Source organism: Misgurnus anguillicaudatus, chromosome 3 (genome assembly GCF_027580225.2).
Source record: "Misgurnus anguillicaudatus chromosome 3, ASM2758022v2, whole genome shotgun sequence".
NCBI lineage: Eukaryota > Metazoa > Chordata > Actinopteri > Cypriniformes > Cobitidae > Misgurnus > Misgurnus anguillicaudatus.
Genome location: NC_073339.2, coordinates 24,081,190 through 24,107,371, shown reverse-complemented (window position 1 = coordinate 24,107,371; position 26,182 = coordinate 24,081,190). Strand labels below are relative to the sequence as shown.

The 26,182-nt window shown below is 39.0% G+C and overlaps 2 protein-coding genes across 17 annotated transcripts in view; one reads left to right on the top strand and one right to left on the bottom strand.

Moving 5' to 3' along the window:
• Positions 1–26,182, bottom strand: part of arl13b (ADP-ribosylation factor-like 13b) — a 61,987-nt gene that overhangs the window by 13,891 nt on the left and 21,914 nt on the right. For 7 of the 14 annotated variants that reach the window (XR_008644473.2, XM_073863536.1, XM_055205216.1 and 4 more), the window contains 4 exons: positions 24,637–24,751; positions 24,400–24,553; positions 22,772–22,891; positions 22,041–22,109 (listed from right to left, as the gene is read on the bottom strand). Coding sequence is in view for 13 of the 14 variants with exons in the window: in XM_073863536.1 (XP_073719637.1) it covers positions 22,041–22,109; positions 22,772–22,891; positions 24,400–24,553; positions 24,637–24,751 (458 nt within the window). In the remaining variant the exon portion in view is untranslated. The remainder of the gene's footprint in view (positions 1–22,040; positions 22,110–22,771; positions 22,892–24,399; positions 24,554–24,636; positions 24,752–26,182) is intronic. The other 7 variants (XM_055205223.2, XM_055205218.2, XM_055205226.2 and 4 more) reach the window with 2 other exon arrangements.
• On the top strand, positions 8,300–14,800 carry LOC141361689 (uncharacterized). 3 transcript variants are annotated; one of them, XM_073863346.1, is made up of 2 exons: positions 8,300–10,551; positions 11,413–14,800. In XM_073863346.1, exon 2 carries the CDS (start codon positions 13,004–13,006, stop codon positions 14,798–14,800), a length of 1,797 nt encoding a protein of 598 aa, XP_073719447.1. In that variant the 5' UTR covers positions 8,300–10,551; positions 11,413–13,003. The 3 variants fall into 3 exon arrangements, with proteins under 3 accessions (XP_073719447.1, XP_073719442.1, XP_073719450.1); XM_073863341.1 differs by having other exon boundaries at positions 10,775–14,800; XM_073863349.1 differs by having other exon boundaries at positions 11,413–14,309.

Genomic DNA, 26,182 nt, shown 5'->3' with positions numbered 1-26,182 from the left:
ATAAAATTGAATTAAATTGATTATCCCTTTAATTCAAACGCAAATGCAAACCTTTTGCATTTCCGTTTACGCAAACATACAATATATGCCAAATTTTCAAATAGTTAATTTGCAAATGAATTTCCTATGCCTTTCGAGTTATCACCCTGCCGTATTTCAATCTCAATTGCAATTAGTCTTTTGCTATTTCACTCAGTGTTTCCGCTATATACATTCAACCGTGGCGGGCCACCACGCCTAAAACATCCCCGCCACGCCTGCGGTTGTGTATGGAAGGGATACAGCAAACGAAATCTCGCCTGATGAGCACTGTTTTATCCTAATCCTTCACCCAAACCCAACTCTAAACACAAAATTTCACAGGATTGTAGGATGTATTTTTATCTCATTTAGCCAGAGCCGCAATACAAATCTATTAAAATAAGATAATAATTTGCAAATAATACATACAAATTATTTTCAAATAATAATAATTTGCCGACGTGTGTTATTCATATCAGACAAACACAGTGGAAGCAACTATAAAGTTTACTCTACTGTTATAAAGGTTATAATGATACTTGTTTGAAAGACGGAGATGTGCATCTGTCAATCAGCTATTATAACAGAGCGAGACCAAGACGAACGCGCTCTTAAACAGGAAATAATATATGGAATAATTTGTGCATCTTTGAATAACTGTAAGAATACATTTCCTTTAAAATCATTTTGTCAAGAGATAATGTTTTATCCACTTTTATTGCTTATTAACTTGCGGTTAACAGCGTGTTTGCGCATTTAGCCTACCTCAGAGTTTATTTCAGTAATATTGCTGTTTTTCCGGTAATAATGATACAATTTACACATCAATCCTGCTTCCTTGTTTGTTTATTCATTTCATTATGCTGTTATGTTAAGTTATAGCCTATGTGGATATTTATTGCCATATGAGACGTCCATTGCCGTATATACATTCTCTCGTTTAATATTCAAATAATTAGCGGAATAATGTGTGCATCTTTGAATAACTGTCAGAATACAGTTCCTTTGAAAATAGTTTTTTTTTTAAATAAATGCATTGAGTTTCACTACTTAATTGTCATATACACTTCAGTCAGTGCACACAGCAGGGTCTGAAACACACAGACAGTTCTCAGATGAATGTATGCGCTATTAATCAGAAGCAGAAATACTTTTAAAAATCCCAGGGGAAATTACTTTCATTACAACTTCAGATATACATACAACATATAATATTATAACAACGTATTTTCAATGTCCATGCGGACGAACATATTTTACTTTGGTTTTTAAGTTAGGATCACACGTCGATTAACAGTGGTAAAATATTCTCACAGTAACATACCTGTATATTTTTATATAGCTCTTTTTTTACTAAATAGTACTATTACCATCTTTTTTTAAACTTATAAATAATTCATAAATTGAACATAAACAACAATGGGTTTAGTTCTGATATTGTATAAAGAAATATGGTGTATAATTACATTTTTATAATATATTAGGCTTTATATAACGTTTGTACTCTAAAAATACTTTATTTGTTACAAACAAGAGATAAAGAACTTACAAACGTTCTCATCTCACCATATCCACAGGTACAGAGTCATTATATACAATAAATTCGTGGGGTTGCATTTAAAAAAAAAACATTTAAAAATAGATGCATTTGTTTAAAGCAAAGCATTTATTTTACTTAGCTACAGATGAAGCAGCTCTTTGCGCCTTCTAACGTCTCATAATCGGTCATCAATTATGTCCAAGAGACTCAATAATAATCTTTTACATTTTAATCCTTTAATTTTTCATATTAAAACGCGTTTTTGTGCTGCTTCGCATCCATGTATGCAAACCCGCGTTGTCATCCCGTTAATACTGCGCATATTATCAACGCGCTTTTTACTCTAGCAAAAGACACTCGCGTCGCGCATTGCCCCGGTTGTATAATAAAGTCCAAAGTCTCTCATGAGCTAGGGGACGAATGCCCAGGGAGTTCAGAATTTCTGTGTGGGCATGCATCAGCCAAAGGTGTGTGAGTCTTTTCTGGGTCATGGTGCTGCGTACCCATGTCTTCAAAAGACGCAAGGTGGAGAAAGTGCGCTCGGATGAGGCCACGGAGATGGGTAGGCACAGACAGTAATGAAATTAAAATCCAAAATACACTTAATAACCTACTTGTGTAAAAAATAATTTCCCAAAATATTCATAAGTAATATATAAATTGTGCAAAATATTTTTACTTAAAAAATCTCCCTTTCTCGCCAACAGGGGGTGCTGCGGCCATGTGGTTACCTGTGCAGTTGCATATGGAGTGTTTTATGGACCGCTGCATTTAAAAATGTCTTTTCAAAGCGAGATCTCAGTGTATCATTGATGGTATAAAGTTAAGCCCCCTCAACAATTTCACATGCCCCCTCAGTCATTTCATCCTGCAGCCGGGCCTGCTATAAACGCAGCGCGTCTTCTGTGCTTTAGATCGACCCTCACAAAGTTTCACATTAAATGATAAGATGTTTGTTCAAAAACAAAAGGCTAAGCACTGAATACTACTTAAATGCGACTGCAAGACATTAATAGTCGAATCTGTTTGGAAGGAAACTTACATTATTCCCGTGGAAGAGACGGACGTTGGTAATAAAAACTTGAGGCAGACGGTGAGACGGTTTATATGTTTTCAGACAGCGGGATCAGGGTACCCGCGGGTCAACCGCATAATTTTTGATGTAACGGGTGTAATAATATTAACGTGTCATATGCGTTGTAGATGCAGGTCGGGACTCAATAAGCAAGAGTAGGCTAAACTGCAGGTCTAAAACCCAAGCCCAAAATTCGACTCGATTCCGATAGGTAGCAGTTTTTAAATGGCTTATTTGTGTTTAAGCTCTGTCTGAAGAACGTTAAAGGTTTATATTTAGCTGCGCGATTTGCGGTGTGACCGGGTCGGGCTCTTTATGTCAAACAGGCCGGGTGTGGAATGCTGGAATAAATTGCTGCTGATGTCGGGTCAGGTGTTCTGTCAATCACAGCGGTGCGGATTATCAAATAGGACTATGCGTGACTTTGCAACAGCTCTGTAACGCTAAACATGAGCACGAACTTGCACACTACATTAAAACTACAATGAAAGATCCGTATGACGCTATAAAACGTACGTATTTTTTAAGAAAATACAGTTTAGATCAAACATAGAAAAGCAGTATGCTATAAATATAAGGAAACGTAAATGACAGCATGAAAATGATAAAAAATACATGTTAGTTTACTGTAGCCTATATTCTACATAAAAAATAATGTACATTTATAATCATCATGGGCGCCCCTTGCCGCCACAGCTGGAAAAAATCCTAGAGGAAACACTGTCACTTCCTCTGGTGACTCAAATGATACACTTCTAATAATACACTTATATAGTTTGACATGAAAAGATGTCAAATTGTTGCCATATTATTACTGTCAAAATCAATTGAATATCAATAATCAATTGATAAAGGCACGTTCCCTTAATTCACAAAACTCATACTTTTGAAACAGTGCTTTAGCTTATTTGGTTAATAATTGCTGAAATTCTGCAATAATCAAAAATTGAAATAATCATTTAATATACATAAAGTTTTTTCTGCATTATCATTTTAGCTTTTCTTGTGCTCCCCCTTGTGGCCGTTTAGCAGCTGAAGTGTGGTTGACTGTGAGTGACGTCGCTTCCAAATACAAACACTCCCTATACTATGTGAGAGACCACAAACATGATGAAAAAATCGTCAATTTAACATGTTTGTTCCTAGTGTGTAGACTGCCGCTATGTGGTCATGACAGCACACCATCAGATTAACTTCACAAACAATGCGAGTCTCAGCTGAGAACACAGGAAATCCTGAGAAGATCTCACGATATTTCTCGTGTCCAAACATGACTTCCAAACATCACAGTACACAAACATGGCAAACAACGGGCATAAATAAATGTCATTAATACAATGGACTGCTTTTTTTGGACTGTGCATGCTGCACCATTAAGTTATTGTGGTTTTATCTTTCATTTGCTCGCTTTCTAATCGTTTCGTTTTACAATCTACAGCGTGTGTATGTGTTTGTCCTCAGGCTTCCACCACACAACAAGATTTCTGCTCGTAAATATTTAGCATTTGGGTCATTCTACAAAAAAGGTGGAAATGCTTGTCCCTTGCTTTTGCTGACCCCTTAATCGTTTAATTTGACCCAATAATCCCATAATTATATATTTTTAACAAATATAGACTGTCCTTAAAATGATGAGAGAGTTTATTAATTTAATTTTCCTTTTTTAAAACTTTTTTTAAAATGTCTGGTCCTGAAAATTGCCATGTCCCTTTGATCATACATGGAAGTTGAACTGTGTACTTCTTATTTAAAACCATGTTTTTTATAAAACAAATCTAATTTACATTTACCTTTAACCCTGTATGAATTTACTACAACACTGAAATGGGAAAAAATACACTATTAATATGAATAATATCAAATAATTATTTGTCCCTCAATTTTATGTCATTGGTGTTACCCTACCCAAAGCATCTTTATTTTGAAACCAATGCATTAGCTCTTTGAAGTTTTTATTGGGGCAAGAGGTCAATGGAAGAAGTGCAGTGGAGGAAGGCAAAAGGTTTGTGAGATCTCTTACCTTATTTGTCTAAAATATCATGATATATCTAAGAATTTTGAGAGATTTTTTTGGATGTCATTAGTGTTACTCTTTTTTATAGCTGGGAGTGTTAAGATCTTTACATAAAAATACATTATACTGAATAAGTATACTTGTGATTGTTACATCTCTGATGAAATAGCACATGGCTAATGGCAGCCATTTTGTTAAAATGTTCGTTTTTTCCGTAAATTGTTATTGGTGTTATCGTCATTGGTGTTACTTTCATTGGTGTTACCATCATTTGGTGATGGGCAGAGCAAGGGTTCGTGAAACATTGAATCAATTGTGTCAAGGCTTTGAAACATAGTTCGAAACCGCCTCCACAGTGACACCTAGTGGTCATTTGCACGTTTAGCCATAGTGCAGCCTTGACAAGGTTTTAGACGATCACTGACAAATTGTATTCCACATGTTGATTGATTGACACAAGTGATCGGATGGGAGAGTGGATAGTGTCGTCGACTCTCATACAATAACCCTTTGGATCGAACCCCGGGAAACGCATTACTATTACCGTCGTCACAATGAAGTTAAATTTTTTTTGTTGTTGTTTTAACATCTGTTTGACAACTACATGAGCTTTTAGGCTCATCATTGTCAATAACTATAAGCTGGTCTATTTAATAAATAAATTGAATAGAGATAAATACCACATAAACAATAAGAAATTAATAAAATATATCAAGCCACCATGTCACATATAAATATCTGCTGTATGTGGAAGGACTTAGCCTACTTCTTTTTTTACAGATAATTTCTCCAGCCTTTGAAAAACCCCTCTCACAAAACCCACAAGGTCAATATGCGTTTACTTCACTTTTATACAGATGTGCGATTGTGTTGTCCGTTCCCGACCGTGCCAATCAAACACTGATTCGGCAGACCACACCTGATGAAACACTTAGTGAAACACTTCGAGGCTTCGTTTGGTCATAGTCACGTGACATGGGTGTTTGAATCACGCTTCGGATCAGTGTTTCGACACATTTGCACTTCGGGATCTCGCAAAGCTTCGAAACGACTGTTTCGCGTCAGCCATCCCTACCATCATTGGTGTTACTTCTCTAACGAGTACTTCCAAAGCACTATTCCTTTAACTGACCAACATAAAAGCATAAAAAAACAAGATGGAAAAATGTTTAAGTTTATAATTTTATCATATTCGTTATCTATTATTATATTCTCATTTTGTCAGGTTTTGAAGATACAACGTCAGGGATTTTTTTATTAAAATGTATTAAAAAAGTTAAACATACACTGTAAAAAAATATTTTAAAAAATTGTGGAAACTGAAAGTTAAGTATTGACTCAACATATTGCTTTAAAAAAATTCTCCCCAAACAAAAATATGCATTGTGGTAATTAAAACATAAAGAATTGGCTTAAAACAAAAATGTATATTCACAGAACATATTAAACTCTGCTCAGCCAATTTATCGTGTCAAATGAAAAATCTAAGTTGACTGAACATAGTTCAGCCAGAAAAGCGTATGGGAATGCACCTGAATTTAATTGGCTTCAGTGTGGAGTGTGGAGTTGATGATCGACATTTTCTACAATAAAGTTATGGTAAGTACTTAAATATTATATTTGTATTTCTTATATAACATATTTGTATGCAAACTGTTAGCTTTTTCGAGATTTAGGTACGTTTTTTTTTATTAAGAGCCGCTGCGCCGCGCCCACGCACGTGCACACATAGACATGAAAGGCTGCTTGCAAACTGCGCCTTTCTAGAGAGAAATTGTCGTGTTTTTTAAATAAATTAATTTATTACGAGTGTGGGGGCTTCTGTATTTGGCCTGGACTTCACCAAACGGGCAGACAAACCAACCTATGACATCAAAGTTCCGCGAGAGCCATTCAAAAGCTTATATCTCGCGTTACATTGATCTCATGTGCCAATCGATCTGCGCCCCGTGCATGCTGCCGTCGTCATCTTGCATCAGGAAATCCACGAGGGGTAGATATGAAAAGGAGGCTCTATCTCAGCTGGTGTTGTAAAGCTGCTGTTTATACTTAACGCGCAAGTCTCAAATAAGTGCACGAACACCGCCCAAAACAGACGAGATGTTTAAATAATCAGCGCGTTAACTGTACTGTAAGTAATCGAATATAAAACCAACACAAAGTAGCACTTAACATTAGTATAGGTTTGCTTGAACAATTCGCCCTTAAAAAATTAACCATAGTTTTACTATCGTTTGTGTTGGATAACCATATAACCACACATTTACCATAGTCTCAATTAAGGATATTTTAACTGAAACTATAGTAATGAAAAATTTCCAATACCAAAATAGCTGTACTTCTATATTAAAACTGTTTTATTTTCATAATGTTGAACAGCAATATAGCTAACAGCAGACGTTTTTCTATGTTCAGAAGTGTAAACTTTGAGGATATTCCATATTGATCTGGTTTTATTTATTACATTGGCTTCATTTGGTACATGTACACTCAGTGAGACTTTTTTACTTCTTACAGCATACCAAGGCTTTGGTGATTTACACACGTGACATGAAAATGGGAATTCGTGAAACACTGAGCAGTTGCTGATCCATGTCAAGATTAATTTCCAGTGAGCCGGTTGTGCTGGACAATTTGTGAGACTTTATGCCTTGAATTTGTAGAATGCTTTAGGTGTTTAAATCATTATGAGGCATTGTTTAAATGTTTAAGTGTTTAAAGTAGTTTCATAAGCTCTTACTTCGTGTGAGAATGTTAAATTCAAGTGAAATTGTGATTAACATTGGGAACTCTCCCCGCTTTTATATTGGTGTTTTTGGAGATAAAATATATTTTCTAAACTTTTTATTAAAAATAATTATTTTCTAATGTCTACTGTGCAATTGTATGCAGACCATTTCTGTATGTTTACAATTTTAAGGTATTACAAATAAATAAAAAATGAATAAAATGTTACAAAATTGTTTGAGTGTTTTTTTTTCTATTAGGACAACGGAAATAAACAATTCAGCATGGTTCCTTACCAATATAATTTTACCAAAATACATTTTCAGATTGGGTAAATTAAAAAAAGAATGCTACCACAATTTTAAAAAGTTAATTGGGCAAAAAACATGGTTTCTTATTTTCAATTGGCTCAACCTGTTATTTTTCCATTGAGCTAATGTTTAAAGATCGTTGCCACAATTGATAAAATTCCATTCACAGAAAATCTATTGGCCCAAGTTAAAAATGTCAATGTTACCAGTCACTAGAAAATTTTGAGTTAGGGAGGCAAATTTTTTTTACAGTGTAGATTAAGCTCCCCATTTTACGGATTCATAGATTTGACAAATTAATTAATGCTATTATAGGAGTTTTGGGTATGTTGAAAAACTTCATTTAAGCAGATTTCCATCACCCGAATTCCACCTTTTTTGTAGAATGACCCATTTAACAAGGAAAATCAGCCCAAATTCAGCCTGAATATCTTGTGGTGTGTACCCAGCTTTAGTTGATCTGTCGCATGTTCAGCTGTCCGGCGCGCTCGAGCTCACCTCTGTGCCCAAAAACATGCCTCAATCCCAAAAAATATGCCTCTTAAACAAAACTTAAACATAATTGAAAATTGTTCTGGCCTATGGCATATGTCTTAAATACATGGGACATTATAAAAAAACAAAGAATCAACAAAGAGCATGCTATATCCTTGCTTTATTTTCCAGCAGGCCTGTTGACATGAAGCTCTACTGGCACAGGCCCAGTGGCGGAGCCCGAGGGGTGTCCAGGGTGGCCACCCCGTGTGCCACCCCAAATTTAATGCGCTACTTTCACTTAATCTAAGCTATGTTTATTTTCGACGTGCGGCAGCACAGTACATTGTTAAAAACAAACATTATGAATATTAACCCTCCCTGCGGTCGCGGTGCAAACTCTTTATTTTTCAATCACTGCGCAAAGAGACTTGGATTACTCTGCTGATTTTGGACATACAGATATGATTTATACATCATTTAAAACGTTCAAGTGTCATTTTTTGTGTGTCTATAAAACTGAATGTTGTGCTTTTCACAAAATTAAGAAAATATACATTATGCGCGTTCTGTTATCTCTCCATCAGTGACGTCTTTTCAAAAACGCGTCAGAAAAATTACTGTAACTTAACGAATACTTGTCATACCATCAAAAGATAAATGTCATGTCTACATAATGATTGGAATCTTTAAAATGATGTAAGTGAAGTCGTACATTTTGCTAATACTACATGATTTATTTTCACCGTATATGCTGGAAGTGTGGTAATTGTCTTGTGGACTGAATAAAGTCTAAGATTGCCAATTCTTTTTACAACAAAACCCAGCACCATGTTTTCATTCTTGACGTGATCTTTATAGGCTTCTGTATGATTGTTAATTCGACTGGATTGCCACATTGAACTTGAAAGCGCGACGCGTGCACAGCCAGAGCTTAAACAACTTCATATTCTCGTCTTTTTGGCTTAAACGGACAAATGCTCATATGTCAAAATAGCTGTCTTGGTGATTTTCATACTAAACATTTGGTTACTGTACGTCTTAAACAAATAAACATTTTATTGCATTCGGTCTTAGCCTAACCTGTTGAAGTCTCTCTGTCATTAATGTTAATTAAATATCAAAAGAAAAAAGAAAACTTTTGCATCTTCTGTATCTTCGTTAATAAAGATTAATCGAAACATCCTTTGTGTTGAGCTCTGCTATTTGAAGTAAGTTTAAGGTTTATCATGGAGTTTAGATTTCCTGATCTTTTGCTTCATTAAAGGGATAGTTCACAAAATGGGGGTTCTGTCATCATTTTTACATCCTTATGTTGTTTTAAACCTGTACGAATTTCTTTTTTCTTGTGAACACAAAGTAGGATATTTTGATAAATGATGGTATGCACACAGCTGTTAACCATTGACTTCCATAGTAGGAATAAAAACAACATAATGGAATTCAATGGATATACCATTAATTGTGTGCTTACCATCATTTATCAAAATATCTTCTTTTGTGTTTATTAAAATAAAATACAGGTTTAGAACAACATAAGGGTGAGTAAATGATGACAGAACTTTCATTTATGGGTGAATCCCTTTAACAGACAGTAAATCAGATGTAAGAAATACAGTAGAAAGATTTAAAATTCACCCATATTATGTTTACATCTAATGCGATCAAAACATTCATTTATGCTTTCTTGATACATGGTTACATGTCATTTTCTTTTATGGACTATGGACCCCCTAAAGTAGCTTTGGCCACCCCCTGGCCACCCCATTAAAAAAATTCTAGTTCCGCCACTGCACAGGCCTCCCACTACTTTTTCTTTAACATACATGAACACTATTAATATGTTTTAAGGCATAAATGCCATGTTAGCAGATTTGCATTCTACAGTACTGATGATAATGAGTCTTTACAAAAATGTACAATAACATTCTTAGCTGCTACTACAATAAAGAGGATATGTGTGCATGATCGTTTGTGTATATTATCTGCATAGTGTCTAAACCTGCTGAAAAAAAAACGCATAGACCAGTGTGCAAAAGACTATGTTCAAGTTACGTTCATATTATTATAATAGTTGTACAGTGCTCTGTTTGAGTATTGCGTCTGCTAAGTAGGCGGAGTTTAATCCTAAGTCTCGCGAGTTCGACAGATAATAGAGCGAGATCAGATACGCAGCAATGGAGGAGAAGAAAGAAATGCGGTGTGTGTTGTTATTGTAAATTCATGATTCAACGTGAATTATAGCCATCCGGTTATAGTACAACCATAGAGCATTCATATCGTGTGCAGTTTGGCATTCTCAGATGTGATGGGCGGCCGATGTTGTGTGATCGCTCCAGAGATATGTGGATTTGTATGGTGAATACCATCACGTGCGTCATTGCAGATTGTAAGTGTTTGTTTTACTTTATTTAGTTTAATAATCATTGTCTTGACATGTTGTTAAATACATTAACAAGATAACTGTTCAGTTGTAAAGATTAGTTGCTATATTATTCATTTATCACATTTGTAATGACTCGCGTGTTCACTCAAGTGAAACGATAATGGTACAGCACTTTATTGTACAAATCGTGCTGGAAAACTTATTGAGTTAATTTGTATATTTGCAGAACCACATTCATCCACGTTTATCCAGCTGAGTGTGTATATTACACACACCCATCACGCCTATGGAACACCGCAGCACACGATAATACATTCATCATTGTTAATATCACCTCACATTAAGCCTCTCAGGACCAAATAAGGATGCAGACTGAGGATGTAACCACCTGTTTGAGTTTCAATGTGATGACATCGCGTATGAGGATTAACATTTGAATCGGTACCCTCCTTGCGTTAAGTGGATTTTTTTGAACACTTCAGACTTGCAAAGACTGAGTACTCTCATTTTCACCACCTCATTGCCTGATTTGCAATCACATAATTGTATATTTTGAATCAGTGCATAACACAGTCTTCAATACATTTGATGGTCCTTCGAGCCGGATACCTATAACCACTTTAGCAATGATGTCCAGGCCTAGGGAAGAGCCTTTAGAGCCAGAGGTTGTACGTCCACGTAGAATAACTAGACCACCATCGTATCTATGTGATTATGATGTCAGTTATTCTCAAAACCGTTTAGCGTTTGCAGATGAGCAGTCTGAAATGCTATCTTGTATGCGTGAAATGAGGGAGGAAAATATGCGCTTGAGACAAGATGTGAAACGCATATCGGAACTGATTGCTAATTCTCCTGTGTTAGCTTCCCAGGGTTCATTGTCTGTGCAGCGACCTTTGAATGATGATGTTGGGTTGTCATCCACACCAAAGTCTACCAGTAATCCTAACCAACCTGAACACACTCCTTTGGTGCCATCTAGAGATGAATCGCTCCACACAGGTCATGACCGTGGTGGCCGAGATCTCATTGAAGAGCTGACAGAAAGTTTGAAGAAAGTTGGTCGGTTTAATGATAGTCAGTCTGGTTCAGGTATGTCGACTCCTTCTTATAATGACCCTCTTAACAGCAAAAGTGATTCACCACGATACGGGAATGATGCTAACGTTCCGTTGAGGCAACATAGTCTGTCTGATCATTATAATCGTCATACAGATGATTCTCCTTTTGTACAGTCTCGCATGTCAACTCGTGATGTTCATCGGACGGCAAGTGATCCTTACCATCGCTGTTCGAGTGAAAGACACTTACCAGACTATACTCAGAGGGATCATTTTGATCATTCTCCGTTTGATTGGAGGCAAGAGTGCATTCGAGAAAGTAGACCGTTGCCACCTAACCATACTTACTATTCACAGGGACGGTCTGGTCTTCCATCTGCCTTATGTCCTTCATCCATGCAATATCGGGGACCCACTCCTAAAATCCCTGATTTCTGTCGGGATGATCCCCGGGAGTTCACGCGTCTTAAGTTGGCATTAACCAACATCCTACCTGACGATGCTTCTGAGTCTTTTAAATTCCAAATACTTATGGACCATCTGAAGTTGGAAGATGCTTTGCTTGTCGCTGACTCATATAGTCACAGCCGTATGCCCTTCAGCGACACAATGAGAGCGCTCACTGATATGTATGGCCAGCCGCATCAGTTGGCTTTGCAAAGGATTGATAATCTAATGGACGGGCCCAGTATCAGGAGCGGTGATGTGAAGTCTTTCAAGGCATTCGCCCTTCGTGTCCGTGCACTGGTTGGGATGTTGAACCAGTTAGGTAGCACAGGTTGCACTGAACTGAAATGTGGATCACACGTTTCTCGTCTCTTAGCTAGGTTGCCGTACGACCTAAGAGCTAACTTTAAGAGATTCATTAACCCACTACAGACATCGGTTCCAACGCTACTCGACTTCGCTGACTGGTTAGAATACGAAGTACGTGTCCAGGTAGAGGGAACTCAATATGGGACCTATCCTGATCAGGAGAAACACAGCTCTCGTAAAGACAAGCGAACTAGCTTTGTGCCCCGTAAGATGACTACTGTTCTACATGGAGGAGAGCAGAAAGTAGCACCAGTAGAGAATCCAAAGACCACGGCCACAGATCCAGACAGGCTACAGGACAAGCCTAAGAAGTATTGTCCATTCTGTGACACAGTTCAGCACTACATGAACCAGTGCTCTAATTTCAAACTTCTCTCTAATAAGCAGATCGAAAGTTGGATTAGAACAGGCAATAGGTGTTGGCGCTGCGGTCGAGGCCATTTGTCAGCCAAATGTACACTGAAGGCAAAGTGCAAGCGATGTGACTGAAGGCATCTTGATGTCCTTCATGATGTCAATTCCAGCTCAGAAGCAATGAGAAAAGCAGTATCAAGACGTCTCAGAAAGATGCAAATTCAATGGAGCCTTCTATTCAGACCTTGTACTTAGATCGACCTGCAAGTAGTAAGCAGGTGTTGCTTAAGTTAAGCCGAGTGATCCTTCAAAATGGTGATAAATCGCTTGAAACTTACGCTGTGCTAGACGACGGATCTGAGCGAACTATCTTGTTGTATGAAGCTGCTCAACGTCTAGGCCTCCACGGTGAAGTCGAGAACTCGGCTCTGCGCACGGTGAGACAGGAAGTTCATACTATTCATGGAAGAGCTGTATCCTTCTCTATATCGCCTGTCTCAAATCCTGACAGATCTTACTCTATCAAAGGTGCATTCACAGCAAAAGAGCTTGCTCTGGTTCAACATACTTACCCCATTGCTGATTTGCAAAGTAGATATCGTCATCTCCGTGATTTACCTTTGAATGACATCCATGAAGCACAGCCTTTGCTGCTTATTGGTTCAGATTATCCTCACTTGATAACCCCTGTGGAGCCCGTGAGACTTGGTCCCCCTGGAGGCCCTGCAGCGGTTCATACAAAGCTTGGCTGGACTTTACAGGGCCCATCAAGTCTCCTTAATCCTTCTTTGCATTCTCAAGAATGTTTGTTCATTTCCTGTCTTTCTCCTAAGGATGAGCTTTTCCGTCAGGTTGAAAATCTTTGGAAGTTAGACACTCTTCCATATCGATCTGAGAAAGTGGTTAGTCGATCTCGACAGGATGCAGAAGCTATTCACCTCCTAGAGGAGAAAACCATCAGGATTGATGTGGATGGTGTCAAAAGGTACGCCACACCTCTACTCTGGAAAGAGTCGCCGCCTCCTTTGAACTCACCTAAGGAAGCAGTCATGGCCCTGTTACGCAGTACAGAGAGGAAACTAGCTAGAGATCCTAGTATGGCTGAGGCTTATGAATCGGAGATTCAGAAATTGCTGGTCGCGGGTTACGTCACCCCATTGACATCTGCAGAGTACGATCTGAGCTACAAGTCGTGGTACATACCACATCATATGGTTCAGCACAATGCAAAGAACTGTATTGTTTTCAATTGTTCTTTCGAATACCAGGGTAAATCTCTGAATGACCATCTTTTGCCCGGTCCTACGTTAAGTTCTAGCTTGTTGTGGGTACTCCTCCGCTTTCGGGAACATCCCGTGGCCATCTCCAGTGATGTGAAGGGCATGTTCCATCAAGTCCGCCTACTTGATGAGGATAAACCATTCCTTCGATTACTGTGGCGGCATGGGAGGACATCAGAACCTGCCGTGGTGTATCAGTGGCAAGTCCTGCCATTCGGAACTGCGTGTAGCCCTTGTTGTGCTACTTATTCACTTCAGTCTCATGCAAAGGTGGATCTTGAGGCTACTGATGAAGTTCGTCAAACTGTGGAGCGCAACTTCTATGTTGACAATTGTCTCAAGAGTGTAACAACTGAAGCTCAAGCTGTACAGATGGTAAACCGATTGCAGTGTCATCTTAATGAGGGTGGATTTGAACTGAGGCAATGGGCCAGTAACATCCCTGAGGTTATTGGTCACCTTCCTGCTGAGTTAAAGTCAAGTAGTAGTGATATCTGGCTCCGTCAAGAAATGACCAACCCTCAAGAGAATGCCCTTGGATTGATATGGCAGTGCAGATCTGACACACTGGTATACAAACCTTACCAAAAGGAAAAGGGTGAAACTACCATGCGGAACATCTATCGCACCCTAGCCAAGCTTTATGACCCCCTTGGGCATCTCATTCCGTATACCACAAGAGTGTCGTGCAGTTGTTGTGGGACAAACGACGCGAATGGGATGACCCTAATTTACCGATGAGTCTACTAGACATTTGGCATCAGTGGGAGAGCGAGCTACCACATTTGCCGGAAATTCACCTACCAAGATTACAGTGCCAGCCTTCAGCATCCAGTTAAGAGCCGCAGTGTCCATGTGTTTTGTGATGCTTCTGAAAAAGCGTATGGCTCTGTGGCATACTTGTGCTCTGAAGACAAACACGATAACATGCAGGTTTCCTTCCTGGCTGCAAGGTCAGGAGTCGCTCCAAGGAAACAGATCTCCATCACTCGTTTGGAGCTTTGCGCTGCATTGACCGTGGCACAGCTGGGAGATGTCTTAAAGAAAGAGCTGACTCAAGATATCCACCAATATGTATACTGGTCTGATTCGACTACGGTTCTTACCTGGCTACAGTCTGATTCGTGCAGATACAGAGTCTTCGTTGGAGTTAGAGTCACCGAAATTCAGGAGTTGTCCGACCTGGGAGCTTGGCGCTATGTTGATTCAGCATCCAATCCTGCGGATGATATCACACGTGGGTTGTCTCTGGTTCAGCTAGCCGAAGAAACACGATGGAAACGAGATCCAGATTTTTTGACAAAGCCTAGTAGCTGTTGGCCAAAGGTACCAGAAGGTCAGGTCCCTGAAGAAAATCAGGAACTCAAGAAATCTGTGTTTTGTGGATCATTGAAGGAGGCTGAATCGCAATCTGAGCCTGACGTCCAGGAGTTCAGTAGCTATTCTGAATTTTTGGAGGCTACAGCTCGATCCCTTCACAGGGCGGCTGTTTCACTGAGTGCAGACGAGTTTCAGAAAGCAGAGTTTTCTATCCTGAGACAATGCCAAATGCACGATTTCCCAGAGGAATTTGCTCTGCTCAAAGATGGAAAGGCCATTCCTGCACTTAGCCGACTAATTAAGCTTGCTCCTGAATATGACAAAGAGTTGGATTTGATTAGAGTAGGAGGACGACTCCGTAGGTGTCATGGCTTGAGTGAAGAAATCTTACACCCTATAGTTCTGTCTCCAAACCATCCTGTAGTGAAGCTCCTAATCAAGCACTATGATGCACAACTGCACCACCCAGGAGCTGAACGAGTATTCGCTGGCGCAAGTTTTGGATACTGCGAGGAAGAGAGGCGATCAAAAGGCATCAACACAGTTGTCTTGATTGTAAAAAGTGGAGAGGCAAGCCGATGGTTCCGAGAATGGCAGACCTACCTTCGTCAAGTTTGAGATTATTCAAACCCCCCTTTTATTCAACAGGGATGGACTGTTTTGGGCCACTGATGGTAAAGGTAGGCCGTCGCACGGAGAAGAGATGGGGAATTGTATACAAATGCCTCACAACTCGAGCTGTACATCTTGATCTGCTGTGGGGTGGCAGTGGCTCAGTGGTTCATGTAGGTTGTCTACAAACCGGAAGGTTGGTGGTTCAATCCCCGGCTCCACCGGACCAAGTGTCGAAGTGTCCTTGAGCAAGACACTTAACCCCAGTTGCTCCCGACGAGCTGGCTGGCGCCTTGCATGGCTGACACCGCCGTCGGTGTATGAATGTGCGCGTGAATGGGTGAATGTGAGGCTAAATTGTAAAGCGCTTTGGATGGCCATAGGTCTGTTAAAAGCGCTATATAAATGCAGTCCATTTACCATTTACCATTTGCTGTATCACATGGATGGCGATTCATTCTTGATGTCTCTCAGACATTTTGTTGCTCGAAGGGGAAAGCCATACGAGCTCCTCTCCAATCAGGGAACCAATTTCAAGGGTGGAGCTAAGGAGCTAGAGCAAACCTTTCACCAGATCCAGCCAAGCCTCAGAGATCAGCTAGCAAAGGAGCAAATCAGATTCCAGTTCAATCCTCCCAGTGCACCTCATTTTGGTGGATCTTGGGAAAGAGAGGTGAGGTCGGTGAAGACGGCCTTAAGAACCACCCTAGGTGCTCAGACCGTTACTGAGGAGGTATTGAGAACAGTCTTGGTTGAGGTCGAAAATATTCTCAATTCCAGACCTCTGGGTTATGTCTCTAGCGACGTAGCAGATCCCGATCCAGTAACGCCAAATTCCCTGCTGATGGGGCGGCCTGACTCCTCTCTGCCTCAGGTTGTTTATTCAGATTCTGAATTACTCAGCAAGAAAAGGTGGAGACATAGTCAAGTTCTTAGTGACCATTTTTGGAAGCATTTCGTCCATGACTTCCTGCCCACTTTGCAATCACGGCAGAAATGGCACCGTGAGAGACAGAACATTGCAGTTGGTACTGTAGTACTCATTGTTGATGAACAGCTTCCGAGAGCACAATGGAAAGTTGGCACTGTTTCTTCTGTCATTCCCAGCTCAGATGGTAGAATCAGAACAGCGGTTGTCAAGGTTAAAGATCAAACATACACAAGACCAGTAGTTAAGCTTATTGAGTTGCCAGCTTTACCCCCAGACACAGACAGTTCATCATAGACCTTACTAAGGACAAATTTGCATACCAAATTTGGGGGCGGCTGTGCAAAAGACTATGTTCAAGTTATGTTCGTATTATTATAATAGTTGTACAGTGCTCTGTTCGAGTATTGCGTCTGCTGAGTAGGCGGAGTTTAATCCTAAGTCTCGCGAGTTCGACAGATAATAGAGCGAGATCAGATACGCAGCAATGGAGGAGAAGGAAGAAATGCGGTGTGTGTTGTTATTGTAAATTCATGATTCAATGTGAATTATAGCCATCCGGTTATAGAACAACCATAGAGCATTCATATCGTGTGCAGTTTGGCATTCTCAGATGTGATGGGCGGCCGATGTTGTGTGATCGCTCCAGAGATATGTGGATTTGTATGGTGAATACCATCACGTGCGTCATTGCAGATTGTAAGTGTTTGTTTTACTTTATTTAGTTTAATAATCATTGTCTTGACATGTTGTTAAATACATTAACAAGATAACTGTTCAGTTGTAAAGATTAGTTGCTATATTTTCATTTATCACATTTGTAATGACTCGCGTGTTCACTCAAGTGAAACGATAATGGTACAGCACTTTATTGTACAAATCGTGCTGGAAAACTTATTGAGTTAATTTGTATATTTGCAGAACCACGTTCATCCACGTTTATCCAGCTGAGTGTGTATATTACACACACCCATCACGCCTATGGAACACCGCAGCACACGATAATACATTCATCATTGTTAATATCACCTCACATTAAGCCTCTCAGGACCAAATAAGGATGCAGACTGAGGATGTAACCACCTGTTTGAGTTTCAATGTGATGACATCGCGTATGAGGATTAACATTTGACCAAATCGGTACCCTCCTTGCGTTAAGTGGACTTCAGACTTGCAAAGACTGAGTACTCTCATTTTCACCACCTCATTGCCTGATTTGCAATCACATAATTGTATATTTTGAATCAAAGTTTATTGTTATACTGATTGTTTATTTTGCGTAGGCCTACGCTGTTTTATTTGAGAAGTATTCCTGTTTTATTAACATTGTGAATAAGTTGTTTATTTTATCATTTGAACAATCAATACATTCAGAAAATCTGATCCCTGACTCTGGTGTCGTTACTCCTCTCCTAGTCCCTGGACATTAATTGGGTAAATAATCCTCTAAGGTGATTTAGATCCGTAATAGTAATCAGTGCATAACACAGTCTTCAATACAACCAGCATAATTCCCATGCTGGTTTAGCTGGTGGTCACCAGCATACAGCACCAAAACACAACATATGCTGGTCTTGCTGGTGCTGGTATGCTGATGAACACCAGCTAAACCAGCAACAAACCAGCATGAGAATTAAGCTGGTCTATGCTGATGGTCACCAGCAAACCAGCACCAAAACAAACATATGCTGGTTTGCTGGTATAGTGTTTTTTTCAGCAGTGATGCCAACTATTTATGTAGTGTCCTAAAGTAGATCTAGTGAACTAAACAGTAATTTCATATCTGACAATACAGAACAGTACACAAACATGTGTTGATTTTCTCAGCAATAATGCAAACCTCTATTGAGAGTGAGGAGTCACGTGCCAATTTGGGCGGGGTCTGAGCCGGTCGGTAGGAGACACTATCGGTTGCCAGGGGCAACTTCACAGAGGCGCGACTTCCAGAGCTCTTTAATTTATTATTTCGGCAGGACAGAGACGATCTACAAATACGATAAAGAAAAGGAATAAAGCAATGCAAAAAGATAGGCGAAAAGAAAGGGACCTTACAGGAACATGCTCACAAACAGCGTTGTACTGGCAAAGGTAACTTCAGTTTCTTCACATGCGTTTTTGTGTATTGTAATTACATTGCATTTAGCAGACACTTCTTGACCAAAATGTAGGGGTGTAACGGTACGCAAAAATCACGGTTCGGTGCGAACCTCGGTTTTGAAGCCACGGTTCGGTTCATTTTCGGTATAAGAAAGGAAAAAATTCAAACATTAAACTGCAGGTTGTTTATTACTATAAACTTTTTTTACAATTTGTTTACACTTTTTTAAACACTTAATTAAAATATAATATATAAAATATATATCAAATAAAAAAAGAATAAATAAAATACTACTGCAAAGTTCTCCACTAAATAACATACTTTTTTACATTATTTTATAAGAGTAGGTAACTCTTTTCTTAACCTTCTCTTAAACTTTTTGTACTAAAACTAACAAATTCAATTTCTGAATACATTTATGAACTATTAGCCTAGATTTTTGTCACCAAAAATGTTTCTGTTTTGATTTATTTAGGATTTTTTTAAGTCACAGTATTGAATTGGTTATATACCATCTCTGCATAAAAATAATATTACTGCTCTATGTGTAACTGCATAGCAAGCAACATGATGATATACTTATTATACACTCATATTGAGATGATTAAGTTTCATACATAGCCATCTTTTATCTTTTGCACATATCTCCTAATCTTTGCTTATGTCGTCAATGTAAACTGTGACTTAAACTAACGAACTGAGTAACAGCTGAGTAAACCCGGGTTACAGCTCTTCTCTGTCCCGACCAGATTAACTGATCGCATTGTGACAATGATATAATTGACGTGAGGTGCAGATGGAAAATCTGATCACGCATTCCTTATTCTCGCTGTCACAGCAAGCGCGTCTCATGATTGCGTAGCAACGGAAGACGCGCAACCTCTCACGCACTTTTGAAAGAACAAAACAGCGCGTTGACACGCGTTTAACACGCGCTTTTAGGCGCGACACATAAGCGGCCCCGTAAACGTTTACATCAATAATCAAAAGAATATACAACTAAGTAAATAAAAATCTTTCTGCGAGCCGAATTATGTTATGCTGAACGTGGAGACTTCCGCCACTTAATATGTCCGTGTGGAAACACACACAACATATTATGTTCCACCTATGTTCCGCACACAAAAGATTGCATTCGGCCATTCGGTGCACATGTGCCGAAAGCCCTGTACCGAAACGGTCCGGTACAAATACGCGTACTGTTACACCCCTACCAAAATGACAAAGTAATTAACTGCGACGGTTTCTAAACACTAGATTGTAACGAGATGTTCAATGTACAAAAACGTTTCCAACATGTTTTGATGTAGAATATTTAAGTAACGTTATTTAACTTAGTTGTAATTTGATTTTAGCCCAATAACACTGTTGTACCAGGTTTTTGTGTTGGGGGCTGCAAAGTGGACAAACCAGTTCTGGGTTGGCTATGGTAGTTAAATCTGTGATTGCAAGATGTAAATGATTAAAGATTAAAGCCATTAACAGTGTGGGTAACACTTTACTTGAAGGGGTGTGCATAAGACTGACATAAAACCTCAATAATTATTTATGACATGACACATGTCATGAATATAAAGGAGGTTTTATGCATGTTTATGACAATTGTAAGTGTCATTCGTTCAATTATGACATTTTTAATGCAAATATGCCATTGTTTGAGATGTCTTTGTTATGCATAATGGTGTCTCCACTTTTGTAACCAAAAAAAACTGTATTCCATTGTTCGTATGTTTTCCATATGTATCGTGTTGAGTTACTGGAGCAGTTTTTAACACAGCAGTAAATGCGAGGCATTGTAAAACAGTGTAGAATTGCGAAAAACTACTCTACTACCGAGCTAAGAACACACGTAAACAATCACGTCCGCCGCCGGAATCCTGCCAACATTGCGGAAAGGGGGAGGGGCTCTGTACCATGACGACAGCTCCTCACTCTCAATACTTGGTTTTGAATGGTTGAGCATATAGTTTGTTTTACCTCCATCATAATCTATACTTTCTGCTTCTATTTCCCTGCTCTGCACAAAAAAATCTGATGTAAATCGACAAGAGCCAGTAACAATCTAGTAATAATAAGATTTATATTATTTAGAAACTTACTTTTGTTTTGTTATGTTTTCTGGCGTGCCATCACATGCTCTTCTGAGTGAGCGACGACTGAGTGCTACAAAAAGTAAAAGCAGGCGCACCGCTCGCATACATCAATTTCCGTGTCCTCACGCCAGTTTGTCTTTTCCGTTAATGTGGGACTGCATTGCGTTTACAAGCGTGAATTACTTTTCATATAGCTCAGTTTTTTTGCCGCGATTAGCAATGTAAATTAATATGCTGGCAAATAAAGTAAAAACTTAAACTTGGAGCACAACATAGGACACTGGGTACATCAGATTTACACTGAAGCACGTGCAACAGTAAAAGGGGTCTAGACGCCCCTGGTTGGCAGGCTTATTAAAATCAATGCAATTCACAATTCCCATACCCTGCCCATTTACCTTTAAAACGGTGTTTAGTACCATCCTCCCTTGTAAAACAAGTGACAGTATAAAGATGGACCGAGATAAAAAAGTTCGTTATTTTCTTTATTCATTTTGACGGCTCCCTGCTCTCCGCTAAGCTTTGAAGAGTTTAAAACTAGCGCTATGATTGGTCGATGTCGTCTTTTCCCAACAGGTTGCTGCCTAATGCGTTTACGGCAATAGACAAGTTGCCTAGTGCGCGAATGCACTGACAGTTGAACTCAAAGCCATCAATGGCTTTTTGCGTATTTTGAAGTGACAAATCGTAGCAGCATAGTTTGGTGTCTAAATGCGTATCTGTTACGCAAAATGCGTAAAGGTTGGCAGGTTTGCAGATGTGGTTTAGGGTTGCTATGTGGATGAAGAGAAAACAAATCTTTTGTCTCAAAATGATGGAGAAGTTTTATATGGTCAGAATCAGAAAACAGAATGGGAAAAAGGAATGTTAGTGTTGTGCATGCTGGTCAACATGCCGGACGAGAAACGGACACTATAAACCAACAATTACCAGAATGCCTTGCATCTCCAAGAGGCCCAAGTTTGGGGAGCCTAGAAACTTTAGGGGTTGCCCATCCAACTAAAACAAAAAATGTATAAGGATTAACTGTTAAAGTTGTTTTTTAAAGCAACAGGGAGAACCATGATCAATGGGTGGTTAAAATGAGACAAATTATGTTCACAACATTACATTAAAGCTAGAAAACAACTGCTGCACCAGAGTAAAATATTTTGGCCTGCACTGGGATTCAGGCTTCTTCACTGTTCTCAGTTTGAAAGCAAACAGTCTAAATAATCGAAGTAAAATGATAGTAAAGAAAAACAAAAGGTAAAAGATATAGTGTTCTGCAGGGACATTCTGTCCTTTAAACCTCTTCTGTTATAGAGTTTTTTTAATGAATTGTTATATGAACATGAACATAAAACATTATGGGGTGGTTTCCCAGACAGTGATTAGCTTAAGCCACGACTAGACCTTAGTTTAATTAGGAACTAGTTTTAACAAAAAATCCTTACTAAAACATTACTTGTGTGCATTTTGAGGCAAAAAAGGCACTGATGTATTTTAAGATCAATCAGTCCAAGTTCTTGTCAGTTTGGACAGCTCATACATTTATTTTAGTCTAGGACTAGTCTAATCCCTGTCCGGGAAACCGCCCCTAAGACTTGTATCATATATGCTGCATTTTAATTACATATGCTTAATCCTATCCAACTGATCTAAAGAAGAAATATTATCACCTGGTAGGGGAGGAGGGGTAGGGCTTATAGGTGCTGCATCCTCCACTCTAAGTGGGTCAACCCTGTGCTTGCGTTTCAGTCGTAATTTCTTAGTTTTCTTCTTGGCCTGATCCACTGCTCCTGATTAAAGGTAAAATAAATCTAATTAACTTTAGACACACCATCCAGACTCTTTACTGACCACAGAATAGACTGCCTCGGTCAAAGAATAGATCCAAAACTATAAAACGACATATTAAAGGGACAGTAAGTAGGATTTTCCCCAATCTAGTGGTGAAATTGTATTTTGCATTCAAACGAATAGTGCTCTCTAGCGCCTCGCTTTTCCAAATGCATGTTGCAACTACGGTAGCCGTTATGTACTCACTGATCTCATTGTCCGTTTCAGATGGTTCACGTGTTCTGAACGAAAACGCGTTGTGGAAACGAGTTACGCCTTTTGTTCATCTCTGCTATTATAGTTTTTTAATATGGTGGAACAACATGGACTTACCCATTCAATGCAAGTAAAAAGAAGAAATTCTAAGCTTACCAAAAAAGTCAGATCATTGCCAGAGGTCATTTGACACCAATGAGGACATATTTATAAATAAAGACATTGATTTTGACAAATAAAATACTTTAAAAAATGACATATTGTCCCTTTAATGCAAAATCATGAATCACCCTGACCTGGAAAAATCTGATATTACACGAGACTAAAGGGGCGTTCACATTTTTATGATAACGATAACTATAAAAAATATATAGTTTTATATTAAAGAGAATAGCAGAGTTCACACCACAACTATAACGATAAAGACAAGTAACGATACTGTTAGGATTACTTTCTGAGCCTTTTTCCAAATTGATGAACAATAAACCATTGACAGCCAATAAAATCTATTTGAACTTTAAGGGCAGGTGCATTTGAAATGACAGATGACACTGTGGAGAGAAGTTTATTGACGAGGCCTATAACATTAATTACCTCAGGTATCCAGCGCAGTTGGTGTGAAATTAAGTACGAAATGCTTTTAATTCTACTGCATTTGACTTTGCCAAACTACGACTATGCCAAAAGATAAGACATTAGATTACACAAAATCACTAGATTCACTGTTTAGAGTTACGCAAAACACAGCGTGTTGAGGACATCTGCTGGTTGTATCTGCAATAACAGCATATTTACACATTCATTGACATGTAAACAATTGAAAAAGTTTTTATTACAGGAATATTACTTGTGCACTTAATTGATTTGCGTGAATACCGCATACATTACTGAATTATAGTTATCATCCGCTGCTAATATAGTTATCGCTATAGTTATCGTTAAAGTGTGAACGGCCCTTTAAACTCTATTATGATATTTTATTTAGGAACAAACAAATCACATGAGTTTCTTTATACATGATAACTTCATAATATTTTAAATATCTGCATCAAATAGGTTTTATCCTTGCTAGTCAAATTTAAGAAAAATATTTTCTGAAAAGCTACTATAAAACAATATAGATTTGTGTGCCTGTATCCCACAGGTTGTTCATGATGCTCCCATGTGCTTAATAGTGAAAGCTTATATCAGAAACTAACCAAGTTATTTTCAGTTTGGCGTAGACAAACATTTCATTATAGGCTGTTTTTACCTGATTCAGTGCTCTCTGGGGTCTGCCTCTCACTCTCTTCCTCTTCCTGCTCTTCCGCTTCATCTTGAAGGACTGTCTGATCTTGAGAGTTGCCCTGGTGGCTCACGTCTTTCTGTCTCTGCATGTCTTTTTTCTTTTTCAGTCTGCTGTCATCCTGTGGTATTTCATGCATATTGGGCATCATCTTAACACATCTTAATAATTCAGTCTAAATTAGGAATAGAAGAAATGACCAACCTCTGTGACAACATTGTTTATTGGCTGGAATGGGTTGGTCATATTAATATCATCTAGCACCTCGTCTTTCAACACAATTCCTTCTTGCTCCACCTCCTCTCGTTCCTGCCTGTCTCTGAGAGAGAGCAATACATCTCTTTTTTCTTATTGTTTTAAGAAAAAAAAAAAACTAAATTACACAAATTACAGTGGCAAGAAAAAGTATGTGAACCCCTAGAAATAAACTGGTTTTCTACTGTAATTTGCCATAAAATGTGATCTGATCCTCATCTAGGTCACAACAATAGAAAAACACTATGGGCCCTATCTTGCACCCTGTGCAATTGACTTTGTCAGTGACGCATGTATCATTTTGTATTTTGCACCGGCGCACAGCGGGGTTTTCCCTCCACAGACGCACGTCGGCAAACTAGGGAATGAACTTGCGCTCCCTGGGCGGTTCAGCGCAAAAAATGATGTTCTGGCGCAAACCATCTCTTATGCTATTTTGCAGTTTCAAAAAACAATTGCGCTACTAACAAAAAAAACTAGTCTAAAGTCAGTGGCGCGTTGCGCGTAGTTCATTATGCTATTTTAAGGGCGCATGCTTGACCATAATGTATAGTGTGCACAACGCGCATTGTTTATCTAATCTACACAGATGCAACAGTTATTTTTGCAAATCATAAATTGTTACAATAAAATATTAATACATGAGATAGGGGGAAATCATTGTGGTGAGCATTGTGGTGATAGTTTTTATTTATTTTGTGTGGCAGCGTTAAACAATTATCATGCAAATAACAATTAAAATATTTTCATACGTTTGTTGTGTGGCTGTATTACGTTTATTTTATCTAAATAATAATTAAATTGTTTTCATAAGAAACCTTAATGTATATGAACTTGATTTGTAAGTGTACTTTGGGGTTGGACCTTGCTTGCGTTTCTTGGGTCCGATTTCAGCGGTGTGGGTGGACGCAGCGATGTCCTCCTGTGTGCCCGGCATGCCCGATTTATGCTGGCAAGCTTGGGATCCCCCCGTCTCCTGACATTATTGAAGTGCTTGGCGCAGCTGATGAGACAATTGTGGCTATTTCCTCTTACGCCTGTTTAACCGACGCTGATTTGGGCGGGTTTCTCCCATCCCCATACAAAACAACTTCTCTGTCTTTGACTGCTCTTACAAGAACGTTGGTCTCCTCAGCTGTTAACCGCTCCTGGCGTGAGCCTGGTAAATCCGTCATAATAATAGCAACCCGCCATGGAACTTGCGCCCTTGCGTTTAAAGGGAATGTTGGATGACGTTCTGATTGGTTTATTTGACGTTACGCTCAAACCACACCTATGAATAATGAACCTACGTCAGACCAACCCCTTATTGATTTGCGCCCAGCGCAAGAGTTATTTCTCCCCCCCGGGAAAATAGCAACAGCGCCCAAGATCCGCCCACAAAGTCACTTGCGCTATGCGCTTCGCACTTGCGTTTCAGATCGTTAAAATAGGGCCCAATGTGCATAAGGTGCAAAACACAAATTATTCTAGTTTCTTGTGTCTTTTTTGAGAA